This window comes from Pseudopipra pipra, chromosome 9, assembly GCF_036250125.1.
Source record: "Pseudopipra pipra isolate bDixPip1 chromosome 9, bDixPip1.hap1, whole genome shotgun sequence".
In the NCBI taxonomy this organism is placed as follows: domain Eukaryota; kingdom Metazoa; phylum Chordata; class Aves; order Passeriformes; family Pipridae; genus Pseudopipra; species Pseudopipra pipra.
Window position 1 is genome coordinate 2248878 of NC_087557.1, and position 18511 is coordinate 2267388.

General features: G+C 43.9%; 1 protein-coding gene across 3 annotated transcripts in view; it reads right to left on the reverse strand.

Moving 5' to 3' along the window:
• Positions 1 to 18511, reverse strand: part of C9H1orf21 (chromosome 9 C1orf21 homolog) — a 113715-nt gene that overhangs the window by 63755 nt on the left and 31449 nt on the right. For all 3 annotated transcript variants that reach the window (XM_064664070.1, XM_064664071.1, XM_064664072.1), the window contains one exon: positions 2013 to 2218. In XM_064664070.1, coding sequence (XP_064520140.1) covers positions 2013 to 2106 — 94 coding nt within the window. In that variant the 5' untranslated portion in view covers positions 2107 to 2218. The remainder of the gene's footprint in view (positions 1 to 2012; positions 2219 to 18511) is intronic.

An 18511-nucleotide genomic window follows, 5' to 3' on the forward strand; every position in this document is an offset into this window, starting at 1 on the left:
ACCCTGCTTCACATGTTTCCTTTGCTGCCTCCTCCCCAAAAACTAATCTCTAATTCCCTTTCCATTACCTCCTTGCTCCTCATTTCTCTGCCACTCACCTCAATCTTGCTCTGCAGCTCATTTTCAATCCCTACAGGCAGCAGAGATACTCTGCTCTTGGCCACTGGCTGGATGAGACACTTCTGTCCCTTCTCAGAAACAGGAAAGGAAATATTAGGGTGGTGAGGCCCTGGCACAGGTTGCCCAGAGAAGCTGTGGCTGCCCCATCCCTGGAAGTGTCCAAGGCCAGGTTGGACGGCGCTTGGAGCAACCTGGGCTAGTGGAAGGTGTCCCTGCCCATGGCAGGGGGTGGGATGAGATCATCTATAAAGCCAGGTACACTCCAGCTCAACTTCTTCATGCACCCAACTCCCGACCTAGGAGCTGTCTTTCAGCAGCAAGGGAAAAATGTGGCTTCTATGGTTACGGGTCAACAAGTTGGTTAAATCACAGAACTCCAACTCTTCACTAAAAAAAGGATCAGTCATGGAATTTTATCTTTAGCAATGATGACCTGCATACCTAAAGTAAAGCATGTGCCAGAAAATCGTTAACAGCAGGTAGAACTCCTGCCAGTAAAACAAGGAACGATTAACAGCCCTCAAATGGATCCCAGAATAGCTAAATGATCCTGCTGACACCAGCCCAGCTCTATAAATGGGAGCCTTTTAAAATCGCTTCGATCTTCTTGATCCTCTGCCTCCAAAAGCTACATTTAGTTTCTTGTGTTAAAGTTATCATCTTTGGCCAGCAGCATGTGGTTAAACAACCACAAAAAAACCCAAAAAGCTGAGACACGCATTTTGCCAAAAATTGTTCCCTCACTAAATATCAGCTAAAATCTAAACCTTTGAAAAACTGATAGAATTTTCTGTTCATGACAACACTTAAAGCCTATTTCAAATAAAAGCAATTACTGAATTCCCAGTTCCAAACCCAGCATCTCCTGGGTTAGTGGAGGAGTACTGAACAGTCCTGAAGTTTGCTAAGTAACTACTTTCTCTCCAGATTACACCTCTGGGTATTCTTACTCTGAGATCCATTGTGAGAGCAAGCTAGCCCTCAGAAAGGCTGAAAAAGTGAAATATCATTGCTTTTGGAATGAAAGGGAGAGATTATTTGCTGCTATATGTGTCATTCTCACTACTACACAAACAATTGCTATAAAAGCCACCAGAGGAGTTTGGTGTACTCAGTACCAAAGCACCTATTTTAACAATAACAATACCAAGGTAGCTTATTCACAGCTGACTTAACTTTCAGACAGATATCAGGGCACATCCAGAAGCTTCATTTCTGAACAGTCTTTTGAATAATTCCTAACATTTAAAAAACTGTATTATGATTTACATAATTATCTAAAAAACCTTGGCATATATTAACAGAATCTGGGGTGAAAAGAATCATGAAGCTGACTATGCATTTTATCTTCTATTACTTTACCTGATGCACAAGATCTGCATCATAGACCAGTCTCCCCACACAGTGAAGCAGATGTTTTCATCCTACTTCCCCGTACTATGAATCCCTCCCAGTTCCTAGTTTCATTGCACCTTCCAACCCTATTTGCCATAGGATTTCAGAACTAATATTTAGTTGCTTTACAGGGCAACAGTAGTGAGGAATTCTTTTTCTAACTGAAAAGGTTTTTATTTTTAGGAAATGAGTCAACTATTTTGGTACCCAATGACAAATACCTAAGAAAGACACATATATAAATATATGAGGGGGTCATGTAACTCATTGTCTTTGAACTATTTCAAGATTTGTGATGTTATCACTTAAAATGTTAATTTTTCAGTACGGATTTCACCCACACCTCTGTTTCAAGTGGGCCCTTGGATGGGCCAACTGCTCCACCACCATGACATATTTTAACATGCTTTTTCCTTTATGTTTTGTGAAACACTCCCACATACACCTTCCAGAACACTCAGGATGCTGGGAGAAAGATGAAATCCTGCAACACTTACCACCAAACACATCTCCGTTCTGGTAGTTTTTCCCCTTCTGAGTTTCCTCTTCGTTTTGAACAGTAGAAACATGCTTGGCGGAGGCACAGCCCATCGCTTCATTCAGACAGCTCCAGCTGCACCAAACCACAAAGCATCTCTAGAGACGCCCGCTCATCGCTGCGAAAATAATCCACCTCCCTGCTGGGCTGTCAAGTCACTTCTACCTGAAGATGGCAAAAGAGAGAGAAAAACATTGGCAAAAAAGGTAACCTCTAAAGGGGGAGCTTCAAGGAGATAAATAATGAGGTTTGTGAAGAGGAGAAGGACAAAACACAGGTGGCCTCCATTGTCTGAGGTTGCTAAAATCGTATTCAATAACATCTGGTACAGGCAGATCACAAGACAGGTAGATCATGTAATGTACATCAATCCTGCCTTGGAGCAGGAGCACAGCAGCCGAACTCTAAGTCTCTTCCAGCCCTATTCTTTAATCCATGAATTGAAGAAAGCAACACACAGAGATCTATTGCCCACCCAGCCACCTATTCCCACAGAACGCAGAGGTTTTTGGGAGAGAAGATAAGAAACCATCAATATCTGCTCCTCCTGTTCTTTTTACCAACCTAACCATCAAGCCAGATTTCTTACAAAACATTTTACTGATTAAGAGCTGCTAACTGCAAGTGTTCAGACAAAACAACCCCCCTAAATCAATTAAAGACCTTCTGTTCATAGATGTGAGAGGCGATAGGCAGCTGTATTATCTTTTTTCTACATGTTCATTACTCTACTGAATCCATAAAACCTTCACTGCTCAAAAAGGCAACTATCCCCACTTTAAGATGGAGTAACATTGCCTGAACAATCCAGATGTCACATAAAACAAAAGGGGGAAGAAAAGGCTAATTAATAGCTGCAACATTTTAGGTTAAAATTAAAATCAAATTTAAAGCCATGAACTGCTTAATTGCTAAATGGTTCCTCACTTGAACAAAGACAGCTTCAGAATTTGGTGAGATGACCTGGCTTGCCTTTCCACAAGCCATCCTTTTTAGAAGAGAAGAGCTAGACAAAAACGAGAACCTTCCCTTTTTGCCAAGTTGGTTAGTTCAGCTACAGCGTAAGGTCATACACACAATTTCTTAACTCTTTAGCTCTGGGCATGTACTTTACAAGGCTGTGGCTTCTTCAATCCACGCTGACCACAAGAATCTTACCTGCAATATCAGACAAACACTCACCTAGGATAGGGCGAGGTTGGAACAAGATGATCTTTAAGGTGCCTTCCAAGCCAAACGATTCCATGATATCCATCCCACCAATGCACAACCCCAAAGAAAATATCTGGAGTTTCCTTTCCCTGTACACTCAGCACGACCAGCACACCTGTCCATGCCAAAGCAGCTGTGTGACACATCAGGACATGGTCTAGGAGGGCTCTGCAGCCACCTTCAGAGCGATTTTCCTGGCCATCCCCAAACCCACAGAAATGAGGATGTGGCAGCTGGGTCAAGAGTGATTCTGCTTCTGCTATTGCAGTCAGTGGCTTTCATCAAGAAAAGGGAAGGATTTTGGAGGCAGAACCACCTCTAACTCCTACTCACAGACCAGCTTGTCTTGCTGTGCACAGAAAAGTCCTTTTCCCCACTTGACAGGGGCGTTCCAAAGCTGCTCAAGCCCTATTCTGAGCAGCCAACCCTCCCTGTCACACCTGTATGTGCATTTTTGTGTTCAGTATACCCCTCAGCATGCTTACTCCTTTTTTTCTTCCTCCTATATATTCACACCTGAGCATAAATTTCTCACTGCCCCTTCCTTTCCTCTCTTAGTCACAGCTGCTCTGGTGAAAACACAGGATTTCATAGGATTGGGTTGGAAGAGACCTTAAAGCTCATCCAGTCCCACCCCCCTGCAGGGATACCTTCCACTATTCCAGGTTGCTCCAAGCCTCATCCATCCTGGCCTTGGACAATTCCAGGGATGGGGCAGCCACAGCTTCTCTGGGCAATTTACACCAAGTGTTCCTGCTGTCAGTGTGAGGGAGTCAGCACATACTCCTGAGCTGTTTTTTAACCCTTAATGGCTACATTATTTTTTTAAAGAAAACCCAGGCTTTGCAGCAAATGTCAATATTAAGCCAGGGAAGTTTTCTGCTTCCTCAAGCAATCTTCAAAGCTATTCTTCAAACTGTTTTAATCTGTCTCCTTGTCAGACATACAGACAAAGCTACAGCCTTGCTAAGACACAAATCACCCTGGAGATGCTTCTGTGCACATGCAGCAGTCGATCCCCTGAGCAGCCCATCCTAATTACACTGCCACGTGTCATAAATACCGATGTGCCCGCTCTGTGTAAACCGGGGGAGTTGTTCCTCAGCTTTTTGCAGTGCAGTGAGGGCCACAGCTGACAATTCATCTTCACATGTGGCCAAGTGACAGCCTGCATTCAGGGCTTCGTCTCACTGTTGGGGTAGGAAATGAGGATTCAAAAGGATTTAAAGCATGTGCTTGCTCAGGAGACAGGTAAAGACTCACACACAGGAGGTGTGGGAGATGGGGGAGAAACAGCAGATGGAAGAGAAACTGCTCACTGGACTGGAATTAAATGTGGACTTATTTTCCCAGAGGATGTAAATTTGGTTAAAGACAATAGCTTTTAATAGACCTGCTGAAACAGAAGGGGGGATGAACATGACCAACAGAGTCCCTGTTTTAGACTTCAGATAGAAGCAGGAGCCTTGAGGTAAACAGAGCCTAGAGACACTAGCTTTGATTTCTGATTTAAAATATAACCAGTTGTATTATTCCAGGGAAAAGGCTGTGGCCAGCTATGGGAAAAGGAGCAAGGGGAGGCCTGACGTAAGCCCAGAAAAGACAAGGAGCTGTGTAGGTGGGAGCACTAACAGGCTGTACATGGGGGACAGTCACTGCCCACCACAGGCTCAGCACCTCTGCCCCTGAGCAGCAGAACTGCACACACAGAAGTACCTGTTCAATGAATTATGCTCTTGCTTTATTCCATTATTTTTCCTCTTTCTTTTTCTGTCTCTCAGCAGGGATCATTTACAAAAGGGAAACAGCTGCTTAGTAATAAAACCCACATGTATTTCACAACGGAGCAGTGGGTTTGGTTTTGGGAGGGGATTTTTTGTGAAGCCTTATACAGCCAACATGCAGTACAATAAATTGCAAAATACCCAGGAGGGTGATGGTCCCAGGGCCATCACGCTGTAGGAGCAATCAGGAGCAAGGAGATGCAGAATGTGAATGCAAAAGGATAAAGCTCTTTGGGGGAGGGAAGAAAAAAATATCCACAGTCAAATCTCTTCCTCGGCATTTTGGTAGCACACACCAACCTCTAAAAATATGGTCATGTTCAAAGGCATGCTGGGATTAAAGGAAACAAATGGGATACAAGAACTGGAAGTTTCCCCTTTTACATTAAACAACAGTAATCACAGCAGCACCTGAAAAAGGTACACAGCTAATAGTTGGATTATGAAGGCAACTTCTCCTGGTGCCAATAAACTGGGCTGAGAAAGATACTGCAAAATGACCTCCAGTGTAAGTGTAATGCACATTTCCAGGCATGTTCCTCCGATTACTGGTCACACAGTGCTGTGAGACACTGCCAGGGACACCTAAACACAAGCCGAGGTTAGCAGAGGGTTTAATACAAACAAACAAACAAACAGAGCGAGAGAAAAGCAGCATTAATTTTACAAGCCCTGAAATTGGAGATACAGGGCAGCGTGATGCTCTCCAGCCTTACACTGCTTCCAGCCTCGGGGAAACCTCTCCTGCCTGAGCATCCAAGTATCAGTGCCGAGGTTGGGGATCACTCAGAACTGAGGTGCTGAGCCTCACTCAGTGGGATGTCTGACAAAGGTTCTCAGGATGTGAAACACAGCACTTCACATGGCAGCAGAATAGCACATCCGCTCCTCCTCCTCCCCCACTTCTGCACAAATAGAATTTTCCCTTTTGTCTTCCAGAGCATTTTGGGGGCACACAGATATTCAGAAGCCAAAAATAAAAGAAGAAAACCTCAAACCATTTGCAGTTCATGCTCGCCACCCACCATCACTAATTATCAAGATTTGAGAGGCAATTTACAGGCTCCAATCTGCAAAATACTAGTGAGAAAAATCTCTCAGGCACATCAAAAGTGTCTACACCACCCCCAAATGAAATGCAGCAGGTTTAAGATTAACATCTTACATGCGGGTCAGGAGAAGACTGGAGACACTCTCAGATGCTGTACTTCATACCCCAAGTTTCTTCTGAGCTAAAGCCAGGGGAACTCAATTCTTAGAATAGGAATTACCTTTGGAAACCATCAGCAATTCCTTTTTTCTTTCTTCTGAGGCATGTCTGTGATGTGCTTTTTCTTTAATCAGCTCTTTCAACACTTCGTTTATCCACTCAGCATCCCCTCACCCCTTATTTCTGATGGTCACATTCTCGACAAAACACATTTTGCTTCCACAAACACTTCATAGCAAATGGAGGACCTCCAGTGTCTTACGACAAATGCAAGTTAATTCTTCTATTACCACAACTGTATTTGTTTTCATCTTTATTGCACTGAGATAACCAATCTTTCATCGTCTGCAGGCTGCAGATACATCCAGAAATTTCCTCCTGTGTTGACCACATAGGAAATCAGGTTAAAATTTCACAAAGCTGAAGAGATCAAAGCAATGAGTTGCAACCATGAAAAACTCTAAGCTACAAAGAAAAACCACACTGGCCTTTCCTATGAAACAACATAGTCCAGGCAGAATTCAAGTATTTAACTTACTGCTATTAATTACATTTTATTTCCTATAAGAAATCGCCCTGTTTGATTTCCATTTGGGTTTTTTTCCCCAAAAAGAATAAAGCAGCTTTGAATTCTGAATTTGTCCTGCACAAGGGCTGCTGGTAGTTAGCACCTGGGACTTCCCCACTGCGACATCCCTCTTCCTCAGCTACCCTCCACCACAAAAGATGGCTTTTTAGCTTTTATTCAACAGCCAAAAGGCATTTTTTGAGCCAAAAAGACATCATTTTTGCCTTTGAAGTGCACCAATGGCCTGAGGAGGGAAGGAAAGAAATATTTTAAAAAAATATGTCATATAAGGTCTCTTTCCTTCCTCAAATTATTCAAATAGACATGAATAGCATAGTTACATTGAAAATTAAGCCACCAACTCGCTAAATGAGAAGGGCTAAATGAGCAGCAGAATGAGGGTTGCAAACACTCTGGAGCAATATCTTGCAGCAGAAGAAGGGGAAAAAGAAAAGTCCAAGTGAGTGGGGATTTTTGTTCCTTGGGAGCCATGGGCAGAACACGCTCCCCTCGGCCTGTTGATACCAACAGCCAGGAGATGAAGCATCTTCTCCCTTTCTATGAATTGTTTGTCTCCATGATGCAAAATTACTGTGTTTACCACCACATTTCAGCCTCCTATTGGAAACACACTGTTCCATCCAGCAGTAACTGGCTGAAAGGGAAGAGAATTAGCACCGTGCTGTAAAATCAGCAACACGGAAACGCAGGGAAAGAACATCGGGGCTTTACAGCACTTTCCTCAGGCTGCACCAAAATACCACTGACAAACTAAACCAGCCCAGTTACCCAGTGGGATGGTGGAACTGCCATTTGCATGCACCCTCCCTTGGGAAGTCATGCTCAGCAGAAATCACTTCTCAAAGAGCAAAAAAGAATACTGCAATTTGACAGCTAAAAAGACCTGACATTAAAAACAGAGAAGCTCATCTACCCAGTTTTTCCCAGCAGGGAAGGCCTGGTTTGCATTAATTCTACTAATTCATATCATCAGCTTAACACAGGACAGAGTTGGCCCCTCTGAGGTTTATCTTACCTTTTTTATCAGCAAAATTAGCCTCTTATTTTATTCTCTTTTGTTTGCAACCACATTTCTGCTGATCTAATACATGGGGGTTTGATGTACTGAAGCAACAAGTGATTTCCAAACAGAAAAGCTCTCAACAGCAACATGATACTTTCAGGGAGCATTTTCTCCTTCCTCAGACTCATGAAGAGCCTTCACACAGCATGGAGTGAAATAAAAATGAGGAAGGGAACGGGAACCGCATTGCAATCGTCCTCTTCATTTACACAGGGTGGAGTCAAGGCAACATCGGGGTGAAAAGCCCAGCAACACAGGAGATGTCAGTCATAGGACCCATCATTTTTGCTGTTTCCAAAGAAAGTTAATTAAATTTTATTCTGACTTTTTTTTTAAACCTCAAATACTTCAGGAGTAGTGATAGGTAGACTGCCACTACCGCTACAGAATGCAGTTCTAACATCTAATTATTTTGTTTCCCTCCTTCTATGAGAATTAATAGGCGAAATATTGAAGACAGGTGAGACTTTAGGGGCTGGCAACACTGTAGGATTTTTTTTAATTGTTTTCTGATTTATTTCCAAAGAGATTTTGAAAATGCAGTACTGGTGATGGCAGCCCTGGCTGATGTGATGTGAGACACCAGACAGGGCTGCAGAAAAGCCAGGTTCCATTCCCCTGTATATCTAAGAATATACTCCCCTGTATATCTAAGAATAATCTCCAGCACTTACCGTAATGGGAAGGGAGCCCAAGTACCTCTAAAATAGAAAAAAACCCGAACAATAAGCTCTCATATTTAATTTTATTTCTGTCTTCATGGTTTAAGAGCAAGGTATGGTTTACTGAGCAGGGCACAGTAAAAGGCCCCAAGGTATAAGAACAGTGATTTATACAATGTTTTGTACACGTCTAAGCACAGGTCTGAGTATCATCTTCCTTCTCAGAACTCACTCCCCCTTTCCTCTGTCTTAATAACATAATTTAAAGCTGCAACTATTACACCTAAACAATCCCCACCATCTTTAGAGTAAAATAAATGATGTAGAAGCCGTAGCTGTTCCATCAACAAAACCAACTGTTCCGGAGGAAACCCTTGAGGGATAATTATAACACTGTGAAAAAGCACCTTTGTTCTCCTTAATTCCTCCTGCCCTCTTCCCACCAGTGGTGGGGGATGCACCACTAGATGTCAACACTGACCTCGGCCTGGAGCTGAGCTCTTTTTAGGACTGCCCCTCTCCCAGATAAGCAGTGGCTTAACAAGCCTCTCCTAAAAGTGTGAAGCACATATTTCTTTATTTCAAAAGTAAAAGCATCAAGCATCTAATATCACACATTAGTGGTATTAGACCTGGACTTATTAGACTTGAAGGTCTAATCTTTATTCTTTTGCACTTTCATTTCCCTCTCAAACTACTTCTTCGTCTTTCTTGTGTGCCACCATGATAGAAATAACCACACAGACATGGGTCCTAATGTACAAATCTAGAATTGCACATTTTCAGGGTCTCATTTCATAGACTCATAGAATGTTAAGGGGTTGGAAGGGACCTTAAAGCTCCTCTCATCCCACCCTCTGCCATGGGCAGGGACACCTTCCACTAGCCCAGGTTGCTCCAAGCCCCATCCAACCTGGCCTTGGACACTTCCAGGGATCCAGGGGCAGCCACAGCTTCTCTGGGCAACCTGTGCTCACTTCTGAGGCATTTTTCATCCAAAAAGCTATGGCAGGAGCTACTTCATGTGCCACTAAGGCTGAAAATAAAACAAAACAACTGAGCTATGCAGAAGCCAAGGGGGGGAGATGCTGGGGACCTGCTGTTAATGTGTCAGCGAGGAAACATATGCCATATGCACCTCTGCTGCTTCTGTGCCATTAGAGGATGGAACAGTTTAAAGGGGCCTCCTCTTTTTGGAGATGAGCCAGAGAAAGAAGAAATCTTTCTTCACTAACCTGATAGCAAGAGAAGAAGTGCAGAGATGCTGCTCAAAACTACAGGAGGTGACTCATCCAGGCTGCTGAGGAGTGATCCCAGCACAGGCATCTACTCCATGCACAACTGCCTCTATGGTAAAACTAATGACAAAAGCTAACAAAGCAGCTCATTTCACTCTTAGTTTCTGTGAACAACAGTATAGGGTTAAGCATTTCTACTGGGGACTTCTTTTATGATTCCCTGAGTGCAGTCCTATGGAAATGTTCCAAGTAGGAATGAAAGGGAAGCACACTGCAACCTGCATCCCCAAAATGACACTACTTACTGCTCCCTCCTGCTTAGCAGGGTCGTTCCTCAGCATCAAGGAGAGCACAGGATTTTTGGTGAAGGCCACAGTACCCAATTGTTTGCATTGGCATGGTTTGATCCGAGAGCCTGACATCGTATCCTATCACACACATGATCCCTTGAATCCCAAGCTGGGGGTGCAGCTGAGAAAGAAGGCTGTGCTCAGGAGCAGCAGAGCTTCAGAAACCTCCAGCCCAGAACGGGCAGCTGGAAAAACACAGGCAAGAGAGGAACTGGGCTCTGGGGAAGAAAAATAACGTGTCACCACTCCTGTAAAACCTGCTGTGATCCAGCCCCTGCGGTGATTCCACGTCCCCAGCCAGTGCTCAGGCACAGGAGCTTCTGGACATCCCTGCTGGAGGCTGAGCACTTTGAAAAATATTTCCTTACTCCATTCCCTCGACACAGATTTAGGAGTTTACCACAGTCACAGCTTTGGGCAGTGGCTTTTAACTAAGTAAGTTATAGCTTCATACTCTCAATTAACAGTGCAAATAATGGAAAGTTTTCCTTTCGATAGTGAGATGTTGAATGGACACATCCATAACCAAGCCTGGATATTCAAAAAATAAGATCTACACCATGTTCCAGCCTATGATGAAACAAATGAGCAGCAGATCAGCCAAGAACAAGTGAAGTATTTTCAGTTCATGTTAACACAGTTATAACTCAAACACAAGCAGTAAGTGCAGAGATGGATTGCTGGCACAGGAGCAGGGAGATCTCTCCTCCCACTGATGACAAGGAGCAGTCAAGTCAGAAACAGCTCATCAGGATTTAAAACACAGAAAGCAGCTTCTATCTTCTTTAAATCACCTACATCTTATTCCAGCTGGTAGCATCCTGCCCCTGTACTTTCATTTAATGGCTTCAAACTGCCAGAGGGCAGGATTAGATGGGATATTGGGAAGGAATCCTCCCCTGTGAGGGTGGGGAGGCCCTGGCACAGGTTGCCCAGAGAAGCTGTGGCTGCCCCTGGATCCCTGGAAGTGTCCAAGGCCAGGTTGGAAGGGATTTGGAGCAGCCTGGGCTGTGTCCCTGCCCAAGGCCAGGGGTGGAATGAGATGATCTTTAAGGTTTCTTGCAACCTAAACCATTCCATGATTCCATGATTCAGCACAAAGGTCAGCCAGCAGAGCAAGAGTTAGAACTCATGGTCCACATCTGCAGAGGGTACTGCTCCCAGCTGCCCATGCTGCCCCTCTTAAAGGGACACTTGTTCCCAGCAGATCGAGCAGAACTCCTGTTGCTCCATCTGGGTGGGACAACAAGGTCACATCAGTGCGCGCCCTGACTCCTCTGTGTGAGCAGCTGAACCCAAAGCCATTTGCAGTTGATTAAATCAAGACTTAAGAGTGACTGATCCAGCTGCTGCCCCGAAATGCACCCGAGCAAGATGGGTATATTTAGACTCATGCAGTTCATGCAAAGCTGGTCCGAGACCACTTTTGCCGATCAAGTGTTGAGACTCTCCAGGGCAGCAGATCTTCAGTGCATCGGGGGGTCACACGTCAGCCCAGCTACGGGACTGGGAAGTTTCTGAACTCAGGGAGATGAATTGTTGGCTTGTGGTCCTGCAGTTGTGAAAGGTGTCTAACTGAGCACCAACAAGCTGGAGGAAATAATCCTGAAAGAAAACAGCACATGGAGTGTTCTCCCACGCCCCCTCACAGCCGCCTGGCCCCACAGCTGAGCTCGCACTGGGATTTTTCTGCCAAATCCATACATGAATAGAAGGGGGGAAAAAACCCAGCTGAAAACATTACAGCCTCATGGGAGTCAAAGCAAGGAGAAAAACCTATCCAGAGCGGGGGAAAACTATACATTCTGCTCAGCTGTAGGAGCAGAGAAGAAATGTGTAATAAATAATTAAAAAGGGTTCCAAAGACCATTGAATACAATTGGTAGGAATTGAAATGCAATAGGATTTATTTCTTTTTAAGAACAATACAAATGGCTCCATGATTATAATTCTTGTGGATAATTCAGGTCAAAACAGGCCAGCACAGACATCCAAACACACTAAGGCTCTGCAAATGCTCATGCAGGAAGAGAAAACTGACAGCAACAAAATAATACAGGTCCCCTGAAGAAATCAGCAATGTGGATTACAAAAGTTTGAGAAGACTCAGAACAGCCAGAAGGCTGTGAGAACGCAGGCTGTTTGGCTGGCTTTGAGGAGGGCTGAGCAGGTGATGGGAATGCATCACCCAGGCTGAGTCTGCACTGGTCCACACTGTGCCTCTCACTCATACCCAAGGGCAGAGGGCTACATCCACAGACAGGTGGAAATTTCTCCCACTGCACTGTTTTCAGAATCTTGAGGACAATCCTGATTCAAAAGTATTTTCCAAGTTCTTCTGCTCCAAGCTCTTCTGCTCCCTCCAGGCAGATCTCCTTTCTTATGGGGATGAACTGAGCTCATCCCTCTTCTAGGAGCTATTTAGACTCCTTCTGCCCACAAAGAATTCTCCTTACAATTACTTCATTATTCAAATATTCAAACACTGCTCCTTTTTCTATTTAATGTCCCCTGTATTAAGACCTTCAGGGCCTTAGTTACTCTATAGTGTCACTAGATGAGGGGCCAAGGAACAACACGCACCTCTTACTACCCACACAGCCACAAAGGATTGCTAAAGCCATCTCAGCAGCCTTCAAACTTTAAATATTTTGACTCATTGCTTATATTTGTGCAGAAACTCATGAAAACCATCACATTTCAACAGTACTTATACTCAGGTGTTCAAGGGCAGGTTGGATGGGGCTTGGAGCAACCTGGGCTAGTGGAAGGTGTCCCTGCCCATGGCAGGGGGTGGAATGAGATGAACTTTAAGGTCCCTTCCAACCCAAAGCCTTCTGGGATTCAACAGCATAGCATCTGTTTGGGTTTCTTAATAACCCTTCTACAAGGATGGCATATGGTTTATCATCTTTCCCAGGGTCTCATCAAAAGTTTTTAGCCCTGGCATGTTGATATGGTTTTAAGCTGGCTCCCTGCCAAGTCTCCAAACCTTACCACACGAAGTCGTCGTGTCCCCCCCCCAAACCTCAGGGAGAAGAGGGAGAAAAACAACCAAGAAAACCCGAAACGAGAGAGAGAGATAAAGCAATATATATATATATATATTTACACTTATGTTACAGGTATATACAATTGAAATATATATACAATTTCACAAGGGAACGGGAAGGGGGAAGGGAAAAGGAACAAAACGAAAACAAACAAACAAACAAACAAACAAACAAATATATATATATCCCGATTAGTAGCCCAATATCTAGCAACTAAAAGAGTTAGCAAAGAAATATCTCACTACTCTCCTTGGGACAACAGAAAGTCGCTCTGGAACGATCGCCGGCAACCTCCGCCTCCCAAGGTCGACAAGGCCTTACCAGGCCTCGCTCCCCAACACGGCAGACTCAACAGCAGGGAACCTGCACCTCCAAGCTGCCAGAAGGAAAGAGAGCGAAGGCCTCTCCTCCTTTCTTCTTATAGCCTGGCTTATGTAAAAATCGTAGGGAATACTGGGTAAATCTGGGCCCTTCCTTGGTTACAAACAGGTCACCAAGGAAGGCCTAGCCCAAACTACCACAAATGTTTAATTACTATGAGAAGTAATGCAGTGTTGCTTAAACTACATTTATATATTTTTCCCCCTGTTATTTTGTTATCTCCCTCCTAATGTCCAGCAAGGACTAACTGCAACAACTTGTTGAGTTGAGTGGTCTCCATGCCCAGCTCTGCAGGTTCACCCTCCCCAGCCAGGTCAGGTCCAGCAGGACCATTTCACTGACCAGGGTCCACAGTTCCCTGTAACTGAGACACTTGGATGCAGCTGCATCTGATGCTAAAAGGCAGCCAACCCACAGCTGTACAACTGGCCCCTTTACTCCCACATTTAGCTTTTTGCACATGAAAATAACAGCTGCTTTCCTGAGAGTAAAATCTGCAATAGCTTTACAGGCTTTCTCTCCCTCTTTTAGGTTCAAGTGTGAGGAGGATTTCTTTTTAAAATTAGAAAAAGAAATACATTTATGAAGTCTAAAGGAGGCTGGCTCTCTTAGATACACTTTTATTATGTTAGGAAAGCAATATTGAGACTATAGTCAAAAAACACTGAATTAGATATTAATTAAGAAGAAGAAAACGAAAGGCAAATGGAGGAGTGGAGCTATTGCAAGTTGTAGTACTTCTCCCAAAGCTAACACTCAAAATTAGTGTTTAGCAGAAGCTCCTCAAAGACAGAAACTCATTCCCATCAGAGCCAAGCGGGGCAGAGCGAAGCACTCAAACAAGATCTGCAGGGGTGGTAAGCCACCCACCCACCTGAAATGCAAAAACTAGGTTTAAACAACTATGAAAAAAATACTTCACCTTCTGGGACAGACAGACAGCTTACCCACAGTTTCCTCAAATCCCAAGAAAAGACCACGGTTGCTCAGCCCTTTGCAGGAGACCTGGTTACAGACATTCATTAATTCTCCTTGATTTTTCTTTTCTTTTTTTTTTAAGTATGGCAAAACCAAGAATATTTTTAAATAACACGCGCAAGTCCCACCCAGCTCTTTAAATCTTGGTGTTCCCCTTTGGAACACTAAACAACTACACAATAAAAACATTCCTCTTCATTTCTTTTTTTTCCTGAACAACATGACTGCACCACACAAATCCAGTTTGGAAAAAGTGCAACTATATGGCCTCAGTGCTGTACAAGGTCCTGCACAGACTGTGCACCTCCCTCACAAGCCCATGATTGGGGATGGTCATGGCTGAGCAAAGAGCCTTTAACTCGAAGCTGATTCAATGGTATTCCTAGGAAAAACCATATAAGTGAGTCCAGATCCCTAGGACAGCATTTAACGCAAAACAACTGCAAATGCTGGCGTCATTTATAGCCAGCAAAATCAGTATAGCCAGTAAATCATCCCCTGCCAGACAACTGATAAACCCAGTCCCAGGAAAATCAGCTCCCAGAGTACTGCGCACCAAAACACCATAAATCCTTCAGGCAGTATTACTGTATTTTTCCATCCCTCTGTTATATGCAAATTCTGCACAACTGAATTCTGATACTGTAGCTGAGCACTCACCAATTATAGTTTAAACAGACTATTTAAAGGTGCCTTCATCCCACTGCAAGAAACATCATCAGGGTAGCGACAGCGGAGAAGCATCCACCCCAGGAGCTAAGAACAGGATCCTTCTCTCTCCACCTTGTTTCTCTTCAGTTGCATTTTTTATAATTAAAAAATTACACGATGAAGAGCCATGATGTTTTGGCATCCACAGTGAATCATTTAATACATATGTCAGTGCTCATAAATAAACCCTACTGCACCAAGGTGAAGCTGAGATCCTCAAAACTCCAAACACTAAATCCAGAACATCAGTGTGAGAGCTTGAAGCTAAAAAAGAGCAAGGACAGAAACTGTATGTCTGGTTCATCAAGAGCAACAAGTTTCTGTTCAAGATCAGGTTGGACAGGGCTTGGAGCAACCTGGTCTAGTGGGAGGTGTCCCTGCCCATGGCAGGGGGTGGAACTGGATGGCCTTTAAGTCCCTTCCAACCCACTCTATAACAAGTTTTAAAATATACTGAAATAAACCCCCAAAATCATCTGTTTTCCTTAATTTTTTTCCTCACTTTCCTTTTACTAAAAGAGAAGCAAAGTCTAAGTGCTCAGGTTTAGCAAAAATGCTGTGGAGCTTAAACCCAAAAATTAAAAAATATGGACATTCTGCCTGGAAATCATTTCACTCCCCCTCCTGATAAGTCACAACACAACACTCCCTCATCTCCTTACTTTCCTGTGTGATAACACCTGAGCCCTTTCTATTTATGACACCACCATCAGCACCCCTGGAAGCTTTTTCAACATAGTCAGTGCCAGTGCTTGGTTTCAAACCTGCCACACAAACTCCCAAGGAAACTAAGCAGCACAAGAAGCAATTTTGGTAAGGAACTGGGTGAAATCAGCTTTGTGTTACCAACGTCACCCTGCCTCCTCATAGCGAGATTATGGGAAGTATCAACTGCTTGCCGGGATGGAAGAGACCCTCTGAAGTCCCCCAAAACACCAGGGAAGAAGAGAAATGCCACGGCAATAAGGGAAGAAGTTGCTTAGCAACTCTGTAAGTCTGATAGCTGGTTGGGTGAAAGAAATTAAAAGTATAAAGGTGAAAGAATTAAACATAGAAACTTTGTCTTCTGGAAGGTGCTCAGCTGACATGAATCACACAATTCAGATGGTTTTTGAAGGGCTAAGTCAGTCTGTTCCCACTGTGGATGCAGGGCAAAAATACCAGGTATCAACAGCTACCCAAGGAAAAAATAAAGCAGCAAAAACCTTGGGAAGGCAGCCTTAATCACCTTCAGGATCTGCACAAAACAGCCACTTGGGACTTCAATACCCAAATGGTAACAACTCCCCTCACAAGCCTCCCAAAATGTGAGTTTCTGAGCAAGCACCAGAGATCAAACTTTAAATACAGCCAAGATGCAAAACCAGGACTGGCAATTCCTCGGGCACTTGCCAGCTGGCACCAGCTGGAACGGAAGCTGGAACCCCAACAGCTTGGGTACTCCTCTCTTTTTAGGCAATAAAAAGATCTTATACAGGCCCCTGAACTAAAAAAATAAATAATAATGCTGACCTAAAATGCGACAGGAGGAACGATGTGGGTGCTCACAGAGCCCTGGGTTTAAAGCTGGGCTTACCAAGAGCTTCACATCTCCACCCTAGTACTCCACTTTCCTGGTACACACAGATCTCCAGACAGAGATCCAATAAAACAAGGGAGTTACCTGATGCAAACAAGCATTTCTGTAGATATAGTGGTTAAAAAAAAACCCAACAAAAGTATTGATTTTTGCTATTATTTGACACATAAGATCAATCTGCATGTGATCAGAGCATTTCAGTCTATAACATAACTGATAAAAGTGTAATGGAACATTAATCTTCATTTAAGGATGCTTAAGTGCCTTATTAAGGGGGGAAAAAAGGATCTGATTTTATATGAGGCAAAGTACAACCTCAGAGAGGGACATTAACAGATCCTTTATCGGCGTATAAAACCCCAGACTGGTATTTCAGAGCACAGCAGACCTTTTCAGGAGGAGGGGAGCAGGTAATCCAATTTTACATGATAAAATCCCACACTTTTGTATTTTCCCCATGGCGCTCAGCTTCCCTCAATGGTCTGAGAGTGAAAAGCCAGCCCAGGCTGGCGATCTCCCCCCGCAGCCCCGAGGATTTCGCTCCCTGCGAGCGGCCACACACCCTCCCAGAATACCAATGACATGGGATGGCATAACTGGGAATCAAAACAAGGGGCTCCAAAACGGGCCAGCAGATTGCAGGCAGGAACCTCACTTTCAGTAGGAATAAATTCTGTTTATTTTAGCAAATTGAGCTAAAGGCATAAAGTAAATACACTGCCCTGATCACCTCTTGCCCGCCGCAGTGAGGAGGGAATGGGTGTCTCACAGGCGGGGTTTGAGGTGTGCAGAGTGCCCTGTGACACTGCCCTGCCCCCCTGAACACTGAATGATTGATTTAGTCAAAATTTACCAGGGAAGAATACTCCACTTGCCATCCAAGCCAGCTAGAGGGAAGAGTGGCAAACGCTCTGGAACAATCTGGAAAATTACAGATCAATTGGCCTTACAAGGGTTTGAAATGAAAATTAATGAATAATAGTGTCCGAAAACGACTAGAGAAAGATGTTAAATCAAAAAATTTTATGCTTCAGTGAGGGAAGTCAGTGTGCTTGGTTTTTTTGGATAAAGAAAATGTCACTGCTACTCCAATGTTCAAAAGCCAGCGACAGCATCTTGGAGGGGTTTTATTGGAGAAACCTGGCAAGTGGCTTGAAAGGAACCTCAGACAGTCACCTGGTCTGCCAGAGGGAGAAGAAGAAGGAAATCTTCACAAGAGCATGTTTCCCCTCAAAAGGCTTCAATAAATGTCAGCACAAGGAAACAATTCCTCCAGGAACACTCCAGATCAAGAGCCCAACCCAGGACTGGTGAGTGTTCCTACAGCCTCCCTGCCCTCATTTACTTCTCATTAATCCCTCTCCAATCACAGAGTAAAACATTTCATCAATGAAAAAAAAAACAAACCTCCACACCAGCATTATTCCTTAAATACAGAGATGGGCTAAACCCCAGGAAGGAGTGGCCAGGGGAGAGTTACACATGATGGGTGGCACTAACTGTGCAAATTAATCAAGACTAGGGAAAACTGCACAATCCCAAGGGACCAGAGAAAAGCCAGACAACTGAGCTGCCTGAACTTGAAATAAACTTATCTTGACAAGCACGAGGCAACACAGATTAGAAGGAATAATGCACAACTGTGACC